This window comes from Protomyctophum bolini (genome assembly GCF_963924005.1).
Source record: "Protomyctophum bolini genome assembly, chromosome: 9".
In the NCBI taxonomy this organism is placed as follows: domain Eukaryota; kingdom Metazoa; phylum Chordata; class Actinopteri; order Myctophiformes; family Myctophidae; genus Protomyctophum; species Protomyctophum bolini.
Window position 1 is genome coordinate 27962706 of NC_137870.1, and position 17266 is coordinate 27979971.

Below are 17266 nucleotides of genomic sequence, written 5' to 3' on the forward strand. Positions count from 1 at the left end.
CCTTGTCTTCCTCTCTGTAGTAAATATACCTGTGTATGTATTTGGTAGAATTCTGAAATGTTAAACGCAACAGGGTGACTGTGGCTCAGGAGGTAGAGCAGGTCGTCCAATGATCCATATCCAAATAGTATTAATTTAAAGAGTGTGTGTGAAGTTGAGACAGCCAAATTGCACACCTGATCTCCCCCCAAAACAGGGTTTAGCAAGGTCAACTCAAATCAAGGCACTTGATTTGGCTGACTAGTATTACATTTTAATACATTTTTGACTGTACTATATTTACTGCAAAAAAGAGTCATGTGGCATGCTGTGATCTTGATCAGCTATTTTGCTAACTTTTGAAAAAGTAATTGCATGCCCAAAATAGGGACACCAGGTTGAAAGTGTTTGTGTGATCACTGATCATTGAGCAGAGTTAAGATTTAGATTAATTCGTTTAAGGATCACGGCAAAGAAAGATGGCATACAAAGAAGCAGATCCCACACTGATCTCAGAATTCAAGAGTGGGCATTTTGTTCCTGTTCATTTTAAACACCTGCTCAAAAATCTTATTTGTGAAATCTGAAATTAAATGTCCCAGATTTGTGTTCCCCACAGTTTTAATCATAGTAGCCCCTATGATCTTTGTTCCAGTAATGCACAAGGAACCTATTTCACAATAACGCAGTTACTGTATCCAGGTTTCTAACTGAATTTAGTATACTGTTGCGGTTGGGCAGAAATGAACCAAGCCTTCCACAGCCTAACTCAGGGATACTCAAATAGATTTACCTGTGGGCCACATTACAAAAATGGCCAGTAGATAAAATTACGACATTAATGATAGTTGATAACTTCTCTCTTTCAATTGCTTTATTTTCGCAAAATGTATCAAATTACCATTTCCGCAATTTCCGCAATTTCCTCAATTTCCATTTCCACCATTTCTGCAATTTCCGCAATTACCATTTCCGCAATTTCCGCAATTTCCATTTCCACCATTTCCGCAATTTCCGCAATTACAATTTCCGCAATTTCCATTTCCATTTCCAACTATTAATGGCAGCTGGGTTTCATCATTCAAATAAAATAGAATTCTGTCCGTTTAGCTATAAAATTATGTCAGGGAATAGGGATACACAGTATATGTCTTTCATTTGCATTGCATCTCCCCCCCCCCCCCCCCAAGCTTTTATTTTCGTTCGAGTAATAGTACAACTCTAATAGTATTACTTATAATAATGTAATTAAAGATAACTTCATTCAGATTTATTTATTTTTATTTCATTTTCCAGATTTTGTTTTCTTCTTTTTTTTAGATTTTCATTGGTGGGCCAGTCATAATGGTCCCGCGGGCCTGATGTGGCCCGCGGGCCTGAGGTTGAGTATCACTGGCCTAACTGACTGTCTCAGCCCAAATCTTATTGTCTTGTAAATTAATGTCTTACTTCAGCATACACATACAAGTAATTGTAGATCGGCTATACTATAAAAAGCAAAACGTTTTTACATTAATACTATGCAATATTCCGCAGTTGCTGAAATCTGATTTTAGTGAGTTAAATATTGGAAGACTGGAAGGCTAAATCAGTTAATTAAATCCTCGGCTCAATACTGAACTGATTCCCTGAGGCAGTTGTATTGATTTGCGGAATCTGGCCAATAATATATTGTCATGGTACACTTGGAAAACTCACAACACAAAGACACATGCCTGAGCTTTGGGTGCTGAACCAACTAGAGAAAACACATCTCTGTTGTGGTTGTTAATGTTAATAGATAAGGTTGCAGAATGGACTCAAAACGCAAAGAATGCATTGATACGGCTGAGGAGAAAACAAACAAATCACTATTTACACTATTTATTTATATATGTTATTCATACAGTACAGCTTACATTTGCAAGAAAAGAGGCTTGAGGTTGTTTTTTCCCTTATGTTACAATGCTCGCCATATCGTTTTATGTACACACATATGCTCCCTGGAATTTCCCAAAACAAAATTACTACCTCAGAAATGTGCCAGAGAAACTCTCTGCAATAATTCACAAAAAGAAAAAACTGTACCCTTTGCCATGGGTTTTTGTCAAAACACTGCACCTAGCTTTGTTCTCAGTGCCACTGTAACAAGCAATAAGCTATAGCTGTTACTGTGACCATTGTCTGATAGGTAGTCAAATCTTCGTATTTACTACTAGGTATAATATCTACTGTATAGGTGAGAACATAATCCTATGGTTCATGTCGGCAATCAAAAAAGCAGGTTCAGTTCATAGGCAATAAAGAGACTCCACGATGGATGCGAATCGAGAGGATACACAGTCCGCTTCTCTTTTCTATGATCTACAGAAGCAGGGCTGCACTGGCTCAATAGGACCACTGGGTACATCATGCTTCACTCTTCCACAACACAGAGCCGCGTCCCACTTAAACTCAGTGTCCCATAATCCTCAATTCAGCTGGCTTCACGGGGGAGGGGGTGGGTGTGGTCACTGTCAGTAAGTGGGTTAGAAATGGCTTAGACTCTAGAGACACTTATTGTATATTTCTTCTAAACCCTTCTGGTATTCTATTATATTTGCTTTGTTGTGGTGAGCATAACTAAAGAACACCAGACAAGGGGAGTTGACATGCATCTATTGGTTAATATTAATATAGGTAGAATTCTCTGCCTATCAGACAAGAGTATATGAAATTAGATTGGATGGTTATTGGATAGCGTGGTTTGGCTGAGTTGGGAGTCTGAAACTCCAGTTCAGTTCATTTAAAATGGTCTATGGGGCCTTTGTAAAGAACTTCAAGAGACGAACCACATGCAACACAATATCCTTTGAACTCGACAACCGAGAATTCGATTTTTCTTCAGGGTTATAGGGGTCCCTGAAATAAATACGTTTGAGAACCAGGTCGTCATTAAACCTTGCTCTGTGGGGGAAATGCTTCCACTTTGATGTTTAATGTCTTTTGATTTTGAGGTGTGCGAGTGGTGAGAATATTGATTTATCCAGATAAAAAGCCCACAGTATTTGGCATGCAGCGCAGCACATTGGAAAGCACTGATCAATCACAGTTTGTTTCAGAGAGCTGTGAGAGCATTGTCCAGGTGTGCTCCAAATCCTGGGGCACTTCTAAGTTTGTGTGTGTGTGTGTGTGTGTGTGTGTGTGTGTGTGTGTGTGTGTGTGTGTGTGTGTGTGTGTGTGTGTGTGTGTGTGTGTGTGTGTGCGCGCGCGTGCGTGTGTGCGTGCGAGAGAGAGAGAGAGAGAGAGAAAGGAAGAGAACTACATTCAGCTGCATCCATGGCTTTAAATAAGTCATGTGAATATGAAAAAAAGATTAAAGCAAAAAGTTACATGTAACATCAACTGAAAGGGTTAGATCAATTTGGCCTCTGTAGTTATAATATAGCAGGCATTTTCTTTTCCACTGAGAAATATTGGAACTTACTGAACTTAGTATATTAAATGATTCTGGTGCATAATAATGGCCATAATGCTGTATTTGATTTGCCTGCAAATAGCCAAGCATCACTACAACCAGTTCAGAAATTATCTGAAAGGACACTTTCAGCAATTAAGGACCTGCAGAACAGGAGGGATCCTAACTGGATCTCTCCTGTTCTGCAGGTCCATAATGCCAGCGGCAAACACCTGGAGCTAGTGGTTTCAATATCAGTCCTCGCTGTGGCAGATACAAATAATAATTAATTAATTGATTAACTGTTTATAAACAGGGCCCCTGGCCTGAACAGAGTTGAACTCAGCATAGAACAGTAACTTGGATCTAGGAAGCTGCTCTGAGCTCAGATGAGCAGGTTTAGGCTACAGGCTGAGCTGGACAGGACAGGAGGGCAGGGCAGGACAGGGTATAGCTGAGCTAGACAGGACAGGAGGACAGGACAGGACAGGACAGGACAGGACAGGACAGGACAGGACAGGACAGGACAGGACAGGGCAGGACAGAGGTATAGCTGAGCTAGACAGGACAGGAGGACAGGACAGGACAGGACAGGACAGGAGGGCAGGGCAGGGCAGACAGGGTATAGCTGAGCTAGACAGGACAGGAGGACAGGACAGGACAGGACAGGACAGGACAGGACAGGACAGGACAGGACAGGACAGGACAGGACAGGACAGGACAGGACAGGACAGGACAGGACAGGACAGGACAGGACAGGACAGGACAGGAGGGCAGGGCAGGACAGGGTATAGCTGAGCTAGACAGGACAGGAGGACAGGACAGGACAGGACAGGACAGGACAGGGTATAGCTGAGGTAGACAGGACAGGAGGACAGGACAGGACAGGACAGGACAGGACAGGACAGGACAGGACAGGACAGGGCAGGACAGGGTATAGCTGAGCTGATTTGGGCTGAGACACTGGTTAGGTAAGATGAACTGGACTGGCTTCGACTAAACTCAGGTTAGGCTGTGGAAGGCTATAGGTTAGGCTTTTCTTGTCTGTGCTGAACTGCAGATAATTCGGTTAGGTGCAGCTTAGTTAAACAGGGCTATAGTCTTAAACAGACAGCGGCCCAAGGAGAAAACCATGGACAGGAGCATTGAGACAGTGGACCCACGGTGGTGGTACGATGGGTAAGTACTAGATAGGTAGGACAGGACACCAGGCCATCAGGACAATGTGTGTCCTTTGTTAGTCCACCCCAGTGGTCTAGGTGCGGTAATCCTTCTTACTGTATGGCCTGTTGCCTAGTATGTGGTCAATGTCTGATGCCACATGAGACGTCATCTTAGGAAGGACCTGGGAGCAGAGGGAGGGAGGGAAATTAGGAGAAATGTCAGGCAGCAGAATACAACAGAGGTAATTAGTGTTGTCTGAGTGTGTTTGCGTGCGTGCGTCCACACCTGTATAGCCCCTAGATTCTCAGTGAGCTGTTCAGGGTTGGATGTGCCCAACAACACTGAGCTCACTCCTTCATTCCTCAGACACCATGCTGAGAGAGACACAGAGAGATCATGTTTTATTCATACAAACAATAAGCTACAAGGCTTTATTGAGTCTGAACTAAACTCATTACAGTTCAGCTGAATTAAATGTGCTTGTATAATTAGCATAATTATATGACAGAACTACAATTCCCCACTGAAAGACAGCATGTGATAATGAAAGCTGTGGAAGCATGTGAAGTGATTTCAATAATGGCCATTCAAACAGCAACCACCAGGTGGTGCACTGCTGTCATCTTTGGCAGAAATAGTGACCACTTATTTCTCTTTGACCTTTATTTGATATTTCTATTCTTAAAGGGCATTTGTGTTTGCCCAAATGCCCAATGACTTTATATTATACAGTACAACTAATACTACTAATAAAGTAGAAATGTAGATTTGAGCAAGAAATGCACAAGACAGATAGAATTAAAGAGCAGTAATTGAAACACTACCAGGGTGGGAAGACTGTAACTCTTGAGTGTGCAAATTGAGCAAAAAGGTACAGTCAGAGTGACGGGTGTCCGCCCTCTACTTTGTCTACAGCCCTATGCATCTTACCCACAGCCAGCTGAGGCAGGGTGCAGCCCAGCTTCTCTGCAATGTGACCCAGCTCCTTCAGCTTGGCCTGCTGTTTCCTGCCATCATCACTTACTATCTTATCCTTCAGCCACTGGTACGACTGCCCAGCGAGAAGAGAGGGAGCAGGGAAGGGAGGGGGGGGGGGGGGGGGGGGGGGGAGGGAGGGGGGAGGGGGAGAGAGAGGGAGAGAGGGGAGGGGGAAAGAAACAGAAAGGGAGAAGTGGGTATAGAGATGTACAGCGAAGGAGCCAGTGAGTTAGTTGGGGGGGGGGGGGGGGGGGGTGGAAACTGTAAAGTGTAAAGTCACCTTAACTGTCAACAGTAGTTTACTTGTTTATCTGTGCCTTTGAGCTGTGTCTCTTGCTGTTTATGCCTATCTATGGTTTCTCTGTGTGGTTTAGCTACGTCCTAGTCTGCACTTTGGTAGATTAAAGTAGCCTAGATTGTATGAGTTCTTTATAAATTTAGACATGACTTGATAGGCTACGATAGAAAACTTCCCAGTGTCAATTTAATTCTGAGAATGTACAACCATTAGACAGAGTTACAAATGGTTAGATTAACCACCATTAGTCAATTGTCCCCCCCCAAAAAAAATCACACTCACAGTGAGGGGCGTTCTTATCATCATACTAGATCGTCATACATCATCATACATTCCGTGCTCAACCAATCAAATCATCACATTCTACAAACAAACACGGCTCATACACACAAACATACAAAGCTAGCGCCCCTCAAAATAATAATAATTATTATTTTATATAATATTTTACCTTCATGGAGGCCCTGGAGGTTTCTGGGATACCGTTCTCGTACTTCCCTGTGATGATGCCACATGCCAGTGGAGACCACGTCATCGCCCCTACCCCTGTCACCATGGAGAAAAGTGTTAACTCTCAGGTGGTTTGACTGTGTTGGAGATATTCAGGAGAACAAGAGGTTTTTTTGTAACTAATATCAATATGTACTAGATTATATTTTTAACTGCTACTGTACTGTGTATCTTGCATCACCACATTGTTATGGTCTCAAACTAAAAATGGCAAGGGGATGTTGCAATATGAATGTAGTAAACTTGACATGAGTTGCCTACAACTCGCGCTCTTTTCCCCGCCACACGTTGTGAACTTGTCAGTCGTCTATTTTTGGCCAAAACAGGAATGCTAGGGTTCAAGTGGTCAAGATTGAATTCAGAAGTGATGTAATTGTGTCATGGTCAAATTCCCTGCTGGTGGACTTGTTTGATCAGACAAGGTTCCTGGGCTACCTGATGTCATAAGAGACTGATTTAAGGAAATGGAGATCAGCTGGGCCAGGTCAGATCATAAGTGGTCTTTACACTTATTTAATCTTAAATTTCTTTACTTACTTTATTCCTTTGAACACTTGTGAAATGGGACATATTGTACAATGAGTATTTCTACTTTTGGTAGCCTACTTTAAGTACATTTTGATACCAAGACTTTAGTACTTTTACTCAAGTACATTTAGTAAATTCTGAGTATTTCTACATTGCAGTGTTGATACTTTTAAGTAAAAAACAAAATAGTACTCTTTCCACCACTGACAATGATATGGTTTGGCAGTAGAAGTGAAGGGTTCACCCAGTGAAGAACACTTGCCTATCTTGTGGTACAGCTCGGGCAGCTGAACCTCCACCTTCTCCCTCTGGAACAGATGATACTCTGCCTGCTCACACACTGGAGGGACCAGGTTAAACTGTCTGGCCACGGAATAAGCCTCCTGCAGAGAGAGAGAGACAGAGAGGGAGAAATTCACTTACCGGTATCTTATTTTAAAGTGAAGAGTGCAATGCATTGTGAAATAATTTGTATAAAAAGTATAAACTAACTGTCAGCCAGAACATACAGCATACAGTATGAGCATGGTGTGGCTATGCAGAAACACAGATTATGGACCATGAAAGTGAGGTTATAGTGGTACAGTACTCTACATCAAAGGGGAACCTAAAACAAATGTATTTTGCGCAACCACCTCGGAATAAATTCCACTTCGGTTTATTCTTATAATATCTTGTTTTGGTTTTATATCCCTTTGTTGTGGTCGTGGCTCCACTTTCACGACATCTTTTGTTTCCTTTAACCACTTGCACATGATGCATGCACAAAGATCTATTTATATCATTTAACCATCTCTCTACGTGTATATTACAAAGATCTATTAGGGTGCGTTCGGAAATGCGCACCGGGAGCGCACTCGCCTATTATCGGTAGTTTGCATTGCACACTGCACAGTGCGCTCAGTGCACTACTTCCGAACGCGCCCTTAGTTTCATTCCACCTTCTCTCTTCATGTCAGATTGAAAAAGGCGCACTTGTTTCCTTGATCTTAGTAATCATCACTAGAGGATGCCAAGGCATCTCATTCTCAGTCCCAAAACGCCAACGACGGCGAAATAACAATACTAATGCTGCATTCACATAGGATCAGGCAAGCGGTAGACGGTAAACGGAACAGGACGGCACGGCAGCCCGGCAGCCAGAACCGGCGACGGTAACGGCAGACGGCATCAATGTTAAAATATTTAAACTTTTTACCGTTCCGTGCCGTCCAGCAGGTTTTGCCGTTTGCCTGATTCCATGTGAATGCAGCATAAATAATAATAATAATAAATAATAACATTTCGGAGAGCAGCACCATCGCGTGGCAAAGCGGAAAACAATCCCCAAATGGGAGCTACTACTAGGCGCTAAAGCTAAGTGGCTAACCATAGTGTTTGTAGGATGAACGGGGGTAGGAAGTAGGGACCACTTGGCTGTTAGCTTGGAGTGGTAATGATTTACATTCGGCCCGGAGACTCGGCGGTGCCTCTCGTGGCTCAAGTCACCTTCAGACTCCAACGGTGAAACCGAGTGCACAACGAGTCAGTGCATCTGACTCGTTTTCCAATCGTACTGTGAGTGACATACAGTATATATCGATGCTATCGGGCAGAATTATATCTATTCTTATCCCCATATTCTAACGTGTTGTGTTTCTTTTGTAAATGAATGCCCTACTTCATACACTACAGTGTCACAAGCTCAAAACTAGCTTGTAGATGTGCTACTTTTGCCACTTTTGAATCCTGAAAGTAACAGTTTTGGACATAATTATGACGTTTCCACCCGAAAGAGACAATATTACAAAGAGCTCTTTGTTTCCTTGTGCAGTGGGCGGGAGAGCAAGAGGGACAGGGTGATGAAGTTTTTGGATAATAAACAGGGAATCAATCAAGATACACTGATACAAAGACAGAAGGGCAGACAAGGTGAACAGTGCACGCTAACTTCAACTTAGACTTGACACAAGGTGAAATAAACTCCAACTGCAGCTTACTTCATCAAATCAATATCCGCTATCACAACACTGTTAAGCCTTTGCATTCCAGTTCACACATATATGGGATTACCTAGATTTCCATAATGTCTTGGAGAAAAAGTCAAAGCATAGGGAATAGATGCATGCACGGATTGCATGCATACTCTCTCACGCACACACGCACACGCACACGCACACGCACACGCACACACACACACACACACACACACACACACACACACACACACACACACACACACACACACACACACACACACACACACACACACACACACACACACATCATTATGTCTCAGAACCGACTAAAATATTTTGTGCCAGAGACAAGAGAAGATTTGTCAAAAAAACCAAATAAGGCTTAATTGAAACTGTTCCTTATTTTGATGGGGCGCCCCTGGAACCCCCCTCAAGGACCTCTGGGATGCCCAGACTGGACTTTGAGAACCAGTTAGTTAAAGAGATGAGTAGGCCTACTGCATACATACTGAAAGAGATGGCAGGAACAGTACTGGAGGATACTATACCATCCCTCTGGAATCCTTCACTTCTATAAGCTGGGTCTTTATTTCCAACAATCCTCCCCAGAGCATTCACTTACTCTTTGTTCTTTCCCATGGATTCAAGCAGAATAAAATCTGTGAAACATCATGGTGTTTTAGTCATGTTGTTTCTAAGGTTCTACATACTGCCAACCAGTTGACCTAACCTTAAAAGAAATGTCAACATGACTTCCGCTTCCGCCCAGATGGAGTAGTCGCATGATTAAGTGCTCCGTCTAAGTTTTATCATTTATTCAAGTTTGTTTTGACCAAAACTGCCACTTTTATGTCAAACTACACGTGCAACTAGTTAAAGTACAAATAAGTATATGGAACTGAGGTCAACTAAATCGCAGCTTCCTAAAACTACAACCGAGACAGACCCTCCCGGCGCAATGGACCCCGACAAGCAACCTCTCTCCCTCGCCATGCTGAGAGCGGAGCTGCAATCGTCTCGGGAGGCAGGGCTCCGTGAGATAAAAACTGAAATAGCAACCATACGGCAAGAAATCAAAAACGATATCACAGCACTCCGTGAAGAGGCAAAAGCAGAATATGCCTCCATTCGCTCGGAAATAGCACAAGACCTCACCTCGCTGTCTTCCAAGCACACAGAGTTAGCTTCGGAGCAGTCAGACATGGGGAGATCTCTGAGTGATACTATGGACCGTGTTGCTGTACTGGAACATTCAATGGGCTCGATGGCAAAGGAGAACAAAGTCTTACAGGAGAAATGTTTAGATTTAGAATGCAGAAGCCGTAGACAGAACCTAATTTTATTTAACATAGCTGAAAATTCTGAAGCTGGTGACCCGGTTGGGTTCGCAGCCACCTTCTTCCCTACGGTGCTCGGTGCTGAGAACTTCCAGAACCCCATCGTTATTGACCGCTGTCACAGACTAGGGGCAAAGTCAAATGATAAGAAGGATAGACCTCGCATCATGATACTACGTCTGCACTATTTCTCTGACAAGGAAAAGATCCTGCAGCTGTCCAGAAAACAAGGCAGCCTACGCTACAACGGCTCTCCAGTGTTTATTCATCCAGACGTGCCCCAAGTGATTACAAAACTTCGCGCAACGTATGGCCCGATTAAGACCAAGTTGCGCGAAGCTAAACGCCGTCTCCCGGGCCTAGATTACAGTCTATATCACCCGGCCAGATTCACAATAACATTGGACGGGATCCGGTACTCTCTCAACTCTCCTGAAGCAGCCGAAGAATTCTATCAAAAGAAAATAGCATCCGCGGCAGCACCGACTGTTACAGCCGATGAGGATGCTGCAGAAGACTAGCTGGCCGGGACATACACCCTGAACAATGATCACAGACTTGCTTTCTCCCCTCGCACCCTCCACTATCATTACTACATGGATACAACAATGACAAATTCACGCTCATCTTTAAAAAGAAGGTAATGTTTGTGTGAAAAGGATCTGGCGAAAGCTACTACTAAGACTAACTTTATCCCTTTAATGCTTGGAATGCACATAAACACCGTAATAATTCTACCTTGTTTATCTATTGAATTTATTTTTTATTTTATATTTTTTTTATGGTTATTGTATTTGATCAGTCGTATTATCAGTCTAATAGACGGGGTTATAGTTTACATTACTAGTGTCAGTTTATAGCAGCTTTGCTAATGATGCTATTATGGAGTCACCATGGAGGCCGCCATTTCTTTTTTATTTATTTTTGTCCACTGTAGCACCGCGTTCGCGACCTGCGGTGCATTTGTTATCTTGTTTAGTACAAGTGCTAGCATCCTTGCTATTGCTGTTGTTGTCATGTAGCCCCCATGGAGGCCGCCATTTTGTGTACTATGACGCTAGCAACCTACGGTGCGCCTCGAGGGACAAAAAGGACGTCGTTTGTAATGTAGTGAGGGAGGGGAGGGAGTGACGTTAGGTTACGAACGTAACCATGGTTATGTGAGTGAGATTCGCCTCCACTTCTGCCGTTTTGGATATGAGGAGGTTGCCTTGAGTTCTTTACATTCCTCTTTAGATTCATTTTATTGCCAACATTATGGTTTTAAAAGATATAATTTGCTAAAAAATACTTTTGAGCAAACAAAAGTGGGAAAAGTTGTTACTTTATAATTAGGATGAGGGATTTTTCATTTTTTCATTTATTTTCTTGTGAAAGTATGTGTTCATGCGTATGTGTGTATGCATATATATACAAATTGGTTTGTTTTTTCCTTGGTTTTTGTGAACTAAGTTGCACCGACTGTGGTTTGTGTCTGTCTGTTTGAATGTGGATTGTGTGTTTTTTGTGTCTGTCTTTGTTTGTATACCCCTCTTTATTTGAACGTTAAATTGTATTTATATATTAATACATGTATATAAGTGCAGGGATATGTTTATGCGGGGATGTGTGTGTGTGTGTGTGTGTGTTTGTGTGTGTATGTGAGTGAGAGTAATGATCATCTGGTTGTTTTGGTTCAAAATAAGATTGTATCTTTTCATTTTATTTAATACATAACAATGGACGGTTAGCTAAGGTCTTCCCATTGTAGTTTTTTTTTTTTGTTTCTCTATTTTCACTATAGCTGCTTGTGTCTTAGACATAGAAAGCTGGTTAGCTTAGGCTTTTTCTTCTGTGACTGCTATTTGAGAGCAGGCATGGAGGGTTTTGGGGTTTCTCCCGTTTGTTGTTTTAATGTGTTTTTGTGTTTCTCTGTTTTTGTTTTTGTTCTCTTGCACTTCTATGCCGAATTCAGATTGATGTCGACATTTACACTCAGTCCTTTTTTTATATTAATTCCTGATTTATACAATGGCTAATTCTATTCCAAATTCTAATATTGTAAGAGGGGAAAGCTTGGTTCAATACACTACTTGGAACTGTAGAGGTCTGAATGGAGCGGTGAAACGTGGCAATGTATTGGCTCATTTAAAGAAACTGGGGACAGAAATTGCTTTTTTACAGGAGACTCACTTACGGAATCAGGATCATAACCGCCTACGAAGAAATTGGGTAGGCCAAATATTTCACTCCCATTTCAATTTCAAATCCAGGGGCACAGCAATACTTATAAACAAGAACATTCCTTTTATACTAAATAAAACTATCCAAGACCTACACGGCAGATATATTATAGTTACTGGAAAGCTTTATAATTGTCCTATTGTTCTGGCTAATATCTACGCCCCTAACCATGACGATGAACGATTCATATCTTCTTTTTTGGCTACTTTGCCTGACCTTGACACTCACCAATTGATCTTAGGTGGAGATCTGAATTTTATTCTTCATCCTACGCTTGATAGATCTTCACATAGACCCTATACTCTGACTAAATCAGCTAAAATAGTGAATACATTCATGGACACATTTAAATTATCAGATCCATGGAGATTCTTAAATCCGGCTCAACGTAAATATTCGTTTTTTTCTTCTGTACATCACACTTTCACAAGATTAGATTACTTCCTTATAGATTCAAAACTTCTTCCCTCAATAAGACACTGTGAGTATGAAGCAATTGTAATATCCGATCATAGTCCCCTAGTCCTCAAATTAGCATTTCAGAACAGACATATGGCCAGGACTTGGAGATTTGATAACACACTAATAACTAGGCAAGCGTGTGTGGATGATATTAAAACCCAAATACAGTTCTATCTCTCTACAAACGACACACCCGATGTATCAAGAAGTACACTATGGGAAGCACTTAAAGCGTATATACGGGGGCAGCTTATTTCACGACAGGCTTTAATCTCCCGTCTACGTAAGGAACAAGGCAAAGCTCTGACTGATCGATTACTTGAAGTAGACCTACAGTATGCAGAATCTCCTTCTCCTGAATTATACAGAGAAAGGGTTTCGACTCAAGCCGAATTCAATCTCCTATCCACAAATGAGACAACTAATTTGATGACACGGTCACGCCATAGGTTTTATGAACATGGGGATAAGGCGGGCAAAATACTTGCACTTCAAATTAGGGAATCAGCTGCTTCTAGATTAATTACAGAGATCCATACAAACACTGGTCAAACTACTATTAATCAGCAGGAAATTAATGATGTATTTAAACGCTTTTATTCAGATTTGTATACTTCGGAATCACTAGGAGATTCTAATTTGATTGATACTTTTTCAGAAAATTTAAACATACCTTCCATTAGTCAACAACATAAGGTTCAACTTGAAAGAGCTATTACCTTAGATGAAATACATCAGGCAATCTCACAAATGCAGTGCTCAAAAGCCCCAGGACCCGATGGCTATACCTCTGAATTTTACAAGACATTTACTGAACTCATATCTCCCCTTTTACTTAAAGTGTTTAATGAATCTCTCAACGCCGGCCACCTCCCACCAACTTTCTACCAAGCTAGCATCTCTGTTCTACTTAAAAAGGATAAAGACCCGCTTAATCCAGGTTCATACAGGCCTCTGAGTCTTTTGAATGTTGATGCTAAAATTCTAGCAAAAGTTGTGGCTACGCGCTTGGAAAAAGTGCTCCCAACTGTGATACATACTGATCAAACGGGGTTTATAAAAGATAGACATCTATTTTTTAATCTTAGACGCCTATTCGACATTATATATTCTCCCAGTAGCACCCCCCAAGATACGGAGATACTGTTATCTCTTGACGCCGAGAAGGCCTTTGATAGGGTAGAGTGGGACTTCCTCCTCTCAACCCTGTCAAAATTTGGGTTTGGTCCAACCTTCACTTCCTGGGTTAAACTACTTTATGCTTCTCCATTAGCTTCTGTACATACAAACGGATACAGGTCTGAAAACTTCCCTTTGAATCGCTCGACCAGACAAGGCTGCCCTCTCTCACCACTGCTCTTTGCCTTATCTATTGAGCCGCTTGCAATTGCATTGCGTGCTTCAGACACCTACACTGGTATCTTCAGAGGAGATAGAGAGCATAAAGTCTCACTTTACGCTGACGATTTATTATTATACATATCCAAACCTTCCACATCTATTCCTAGTATTATGTCCACCTTAAAGAGTTTTGGCAGGGTTTCGGGGTATAAAGTCAACGTTTCCAAAAGCGTTTTATTTCCTATCAATACACAAGGCAATCAAACTTTTGGCTCCCACCCATTTAATGTTACAACCAGCTTTCGATATTTAGGAATCATAGTAACCAAAGCACTTAACGACTTGCTCAAGCAAAACCATACAAAACTTTTTGAACGGACTGAACAAGACTTAACGAAATGGTCGAACCTTCCTATCTCACTTGCCGGCCGAATTAATATAATTAAAATGAATGTCCTCCCTAAATATCTGTTTCTATTCCAATGTATTCCAATTTTTGTTAACAACACTTTTTTTAAGAATCTGGATAAAATTATCTCCAAGTTCATTTGGGATAAGAAACACCCCCGAATAAAGAAGGATTTTTTGCAGAGGCCTAAATCAGATGGCGGAATGGCATTACCTAACTTCAAACTCTATTACTGGGCGTGTAATTTACGTGCACTCTCATTTTGGCTCCAAGATCAATTGCCTACATGGGCATTTATTGAAGGTCAATGTTGTCCCCCAACATCGTTGTCAGCTTTAATCTTTTCCCCAGTGGCCTCAAGATATACTAAGTTGCCAAAGGATTCCATAGTCTCGCATTCTCTCAAAATTTGGCTCTCAATACGAAAGCATTTCGGTTGGCACCCGGGCTCTGTGCGCGCACCACTGGTCGCTAACCATGCTTTTTTACCGTCCCTCTCTGACTCATTATTTAAAGTGTGGCATAGAAATGGTATTCACTCCTTCAAAGATCTTTATATTGATGGGTTATTTCCGACCTTTGAACAAATACGACGCAAATTCAATTTACCCCAATCACATTTCTTTAGATTTCTACAGATACGACATTTTTTAACACAACACACTGATTCATTTCCAAACATACCTCCCAACTCATCAATGGAATCTATATTTCTACCTGACCCATTGCTCAAAGGAGGTGTTTCTATTATTTATAACTCTCTCTCATGTTTAGATAATAATGCCTCCTTGGAGTATTTAAAAACTGCTTGGGAAAACGACTTAGGAATATCTATCACTGACGAGCAATGGTCTACATCTCAAAAGTTTGTGCACTCTTCTTCAGTATGTGCCAGGCACGGTCTTATACAGTTTAAAATATTACACAGATTACATTTGTCAAAGGAAAAACTCAACAGAATGTATCCAAATGTGAATCCAGCCTGCGACAGATGTGGCCAGTCGCCGGCCACTCTAGCTCATATGTTCTGGCATTGCACAAAACTAAGATCATATTGGCAAAATATATTTAAATCACTGTCAGACATTGTTGAAAAACCTTTTGACCCGGATCCACTAACAGCAATTATGGGAGTCACAGGGCCCGGGGTCAAACTGTCTACTTTCCAATATAACATGGTAAAATATGTGACTCTACTGGCTCGCAGACTGATACTGTTGAATTGGAAACAAGCACAGGTTCCAACTCACACTTCACTTATGAAGGATGTTATGCATTACTTACAATTGGAAAAGATTAAATTTGAATTGAGAGGGAGTGAAGATAGGTTCTACCAGACATGGCAACCCTTCATTGAATATTTTAATAGGTGCACGCTAACCCCTCCTACACAATAGATAGCACAATAGAAAATTGGAAAGAAAGAAAAGGAACTGAAAGAAAAGGAACTGAGTGTTTTTTTCTTTATTTTATTTTTTATTATTTAAAAAAGAATGTCTAATTTACTTAATTCACAACATGTTGGTAGTTTGAGAGCAAGAGTGTCTGTCCTGTTGTCTGTTTTGTTTGTCTGTTCACACTTGTCATTGTTTAACTGTTTTTTTTGTTTTACACTTATGTCTTTTTTTATTATACTGTATGTGGAACATTTACATTGCCTGTTATTTTTTTCATTTTTATTTAACTGAATTACTTATTATCATTGTCTAAATCTGAAATTGTCTTTCAAAAATGCCTAATAAAAACAGTATTAAAAAAAAAAAAAAAGAAATGTCAACATTTGAGACAGTTTTTTATGGAAAATGCTTCTGAACATATTTCTAGTTTGACTTTGACCTACAAATGCTTTAAAAAATAATAACCGAAAATAGGCAAACTTACAAGCTCTCAATGCGTCAGCCTGTAGATCGTCTGTTTTCATCCTCTTTCCTCTCATTCTTTTGCCTTCCCGATCCGTCTCTCCTCTCACTTCACTGTGCTTTTAGCCACTTGTCTTAAACCATATATTTTGTTGGCCTAGATCTCCCAGAGGTCTGTACCCGGTCCAGTCCTTTTTATGCTCTACATCAAGTTCTTTGCCGAACATTGTGAGCTTGCAGATCGAAGAAGCAGCGACTCTACTCTGAGTCTCTCTCGTGTGACTGAACTTCTCACCCTATCTCTAAGGGAGATGCCAGCCACCCGTTGAAGAAAAATAATTTCGTCCGCTTGTATTCGTGACCTTATGCTTTAACTTTAGTTAAAGATATTCTTTAACTTCAGTTAAACTTTATCTTTAACTTAATAGACTTTAATAGATACAAACATAAATAAACAATATTTGTACATAAGTAAATTACTTCAAACCCATAGACCCATATACAGTATTTGCAATACAAGCCACCTTTTCCTAGGTCCAAGCATCATCATTTTAGTTTTCCTGGTAAACAAGTTTGTTGATCCAGTGATGAATATTTAGTAGGCCTCCTCTATTTATGCTGCTCACGAAGTACAGCTATATACACAGTAGTGTCATCAGCTAATAGTGTAGTGCTGGACATAAATATGAGCGGAAAAGGTCGTATAAGTTAAATTGAAATTAAGTATTAGTAGTAAGAGTTCACCCAGTTAATGCAGTTTCCTGGAAACCGTAATGCAAAGTTTGTCAAAAGATTTTTTTTCACA

General features: G+C 41.0%; 1 protein-coding gene across 1 annotated transcript in view; it reads right to left on the minus strand.

Annotated features, from left to right (window-relative positions):
* Positions 1-3620: 3620 nt before the first annotated feature.
* Positions 3621-17266, minus strand: part of kcnab1a (potassium voltage-gated channel subfamily A regulatory beta subunit 1a) — a 108933-nt gene continuing 95287 nt past the window's right edge. The window contains exons 9-14 of the mRNA XM_080772897.1: positions 10704-10759; positions 7135-7255; positions 6286-6380; positions 5489-5609; positions 4844-4932; positions 3621-4739 (exon numbers count right to left, since the gene is read on the minus strand). Of these exons, the coding sequence (XP_080629023.1) occupies positions 4650-4739; positions 4844-4932; positions 5489-5609; positions 6286-6380; positions 7135-7255; positions 10704-10759 (572 nt within the window). The 3' untranslated portion in view covers positions 3621-4649. The remainder of the gene's footprint in view (positions 4740-4843; positions 4933-5488; positions 5610-6285; positions 6381-7134; positions 7256-10703; positions 10760-17266) is intronic.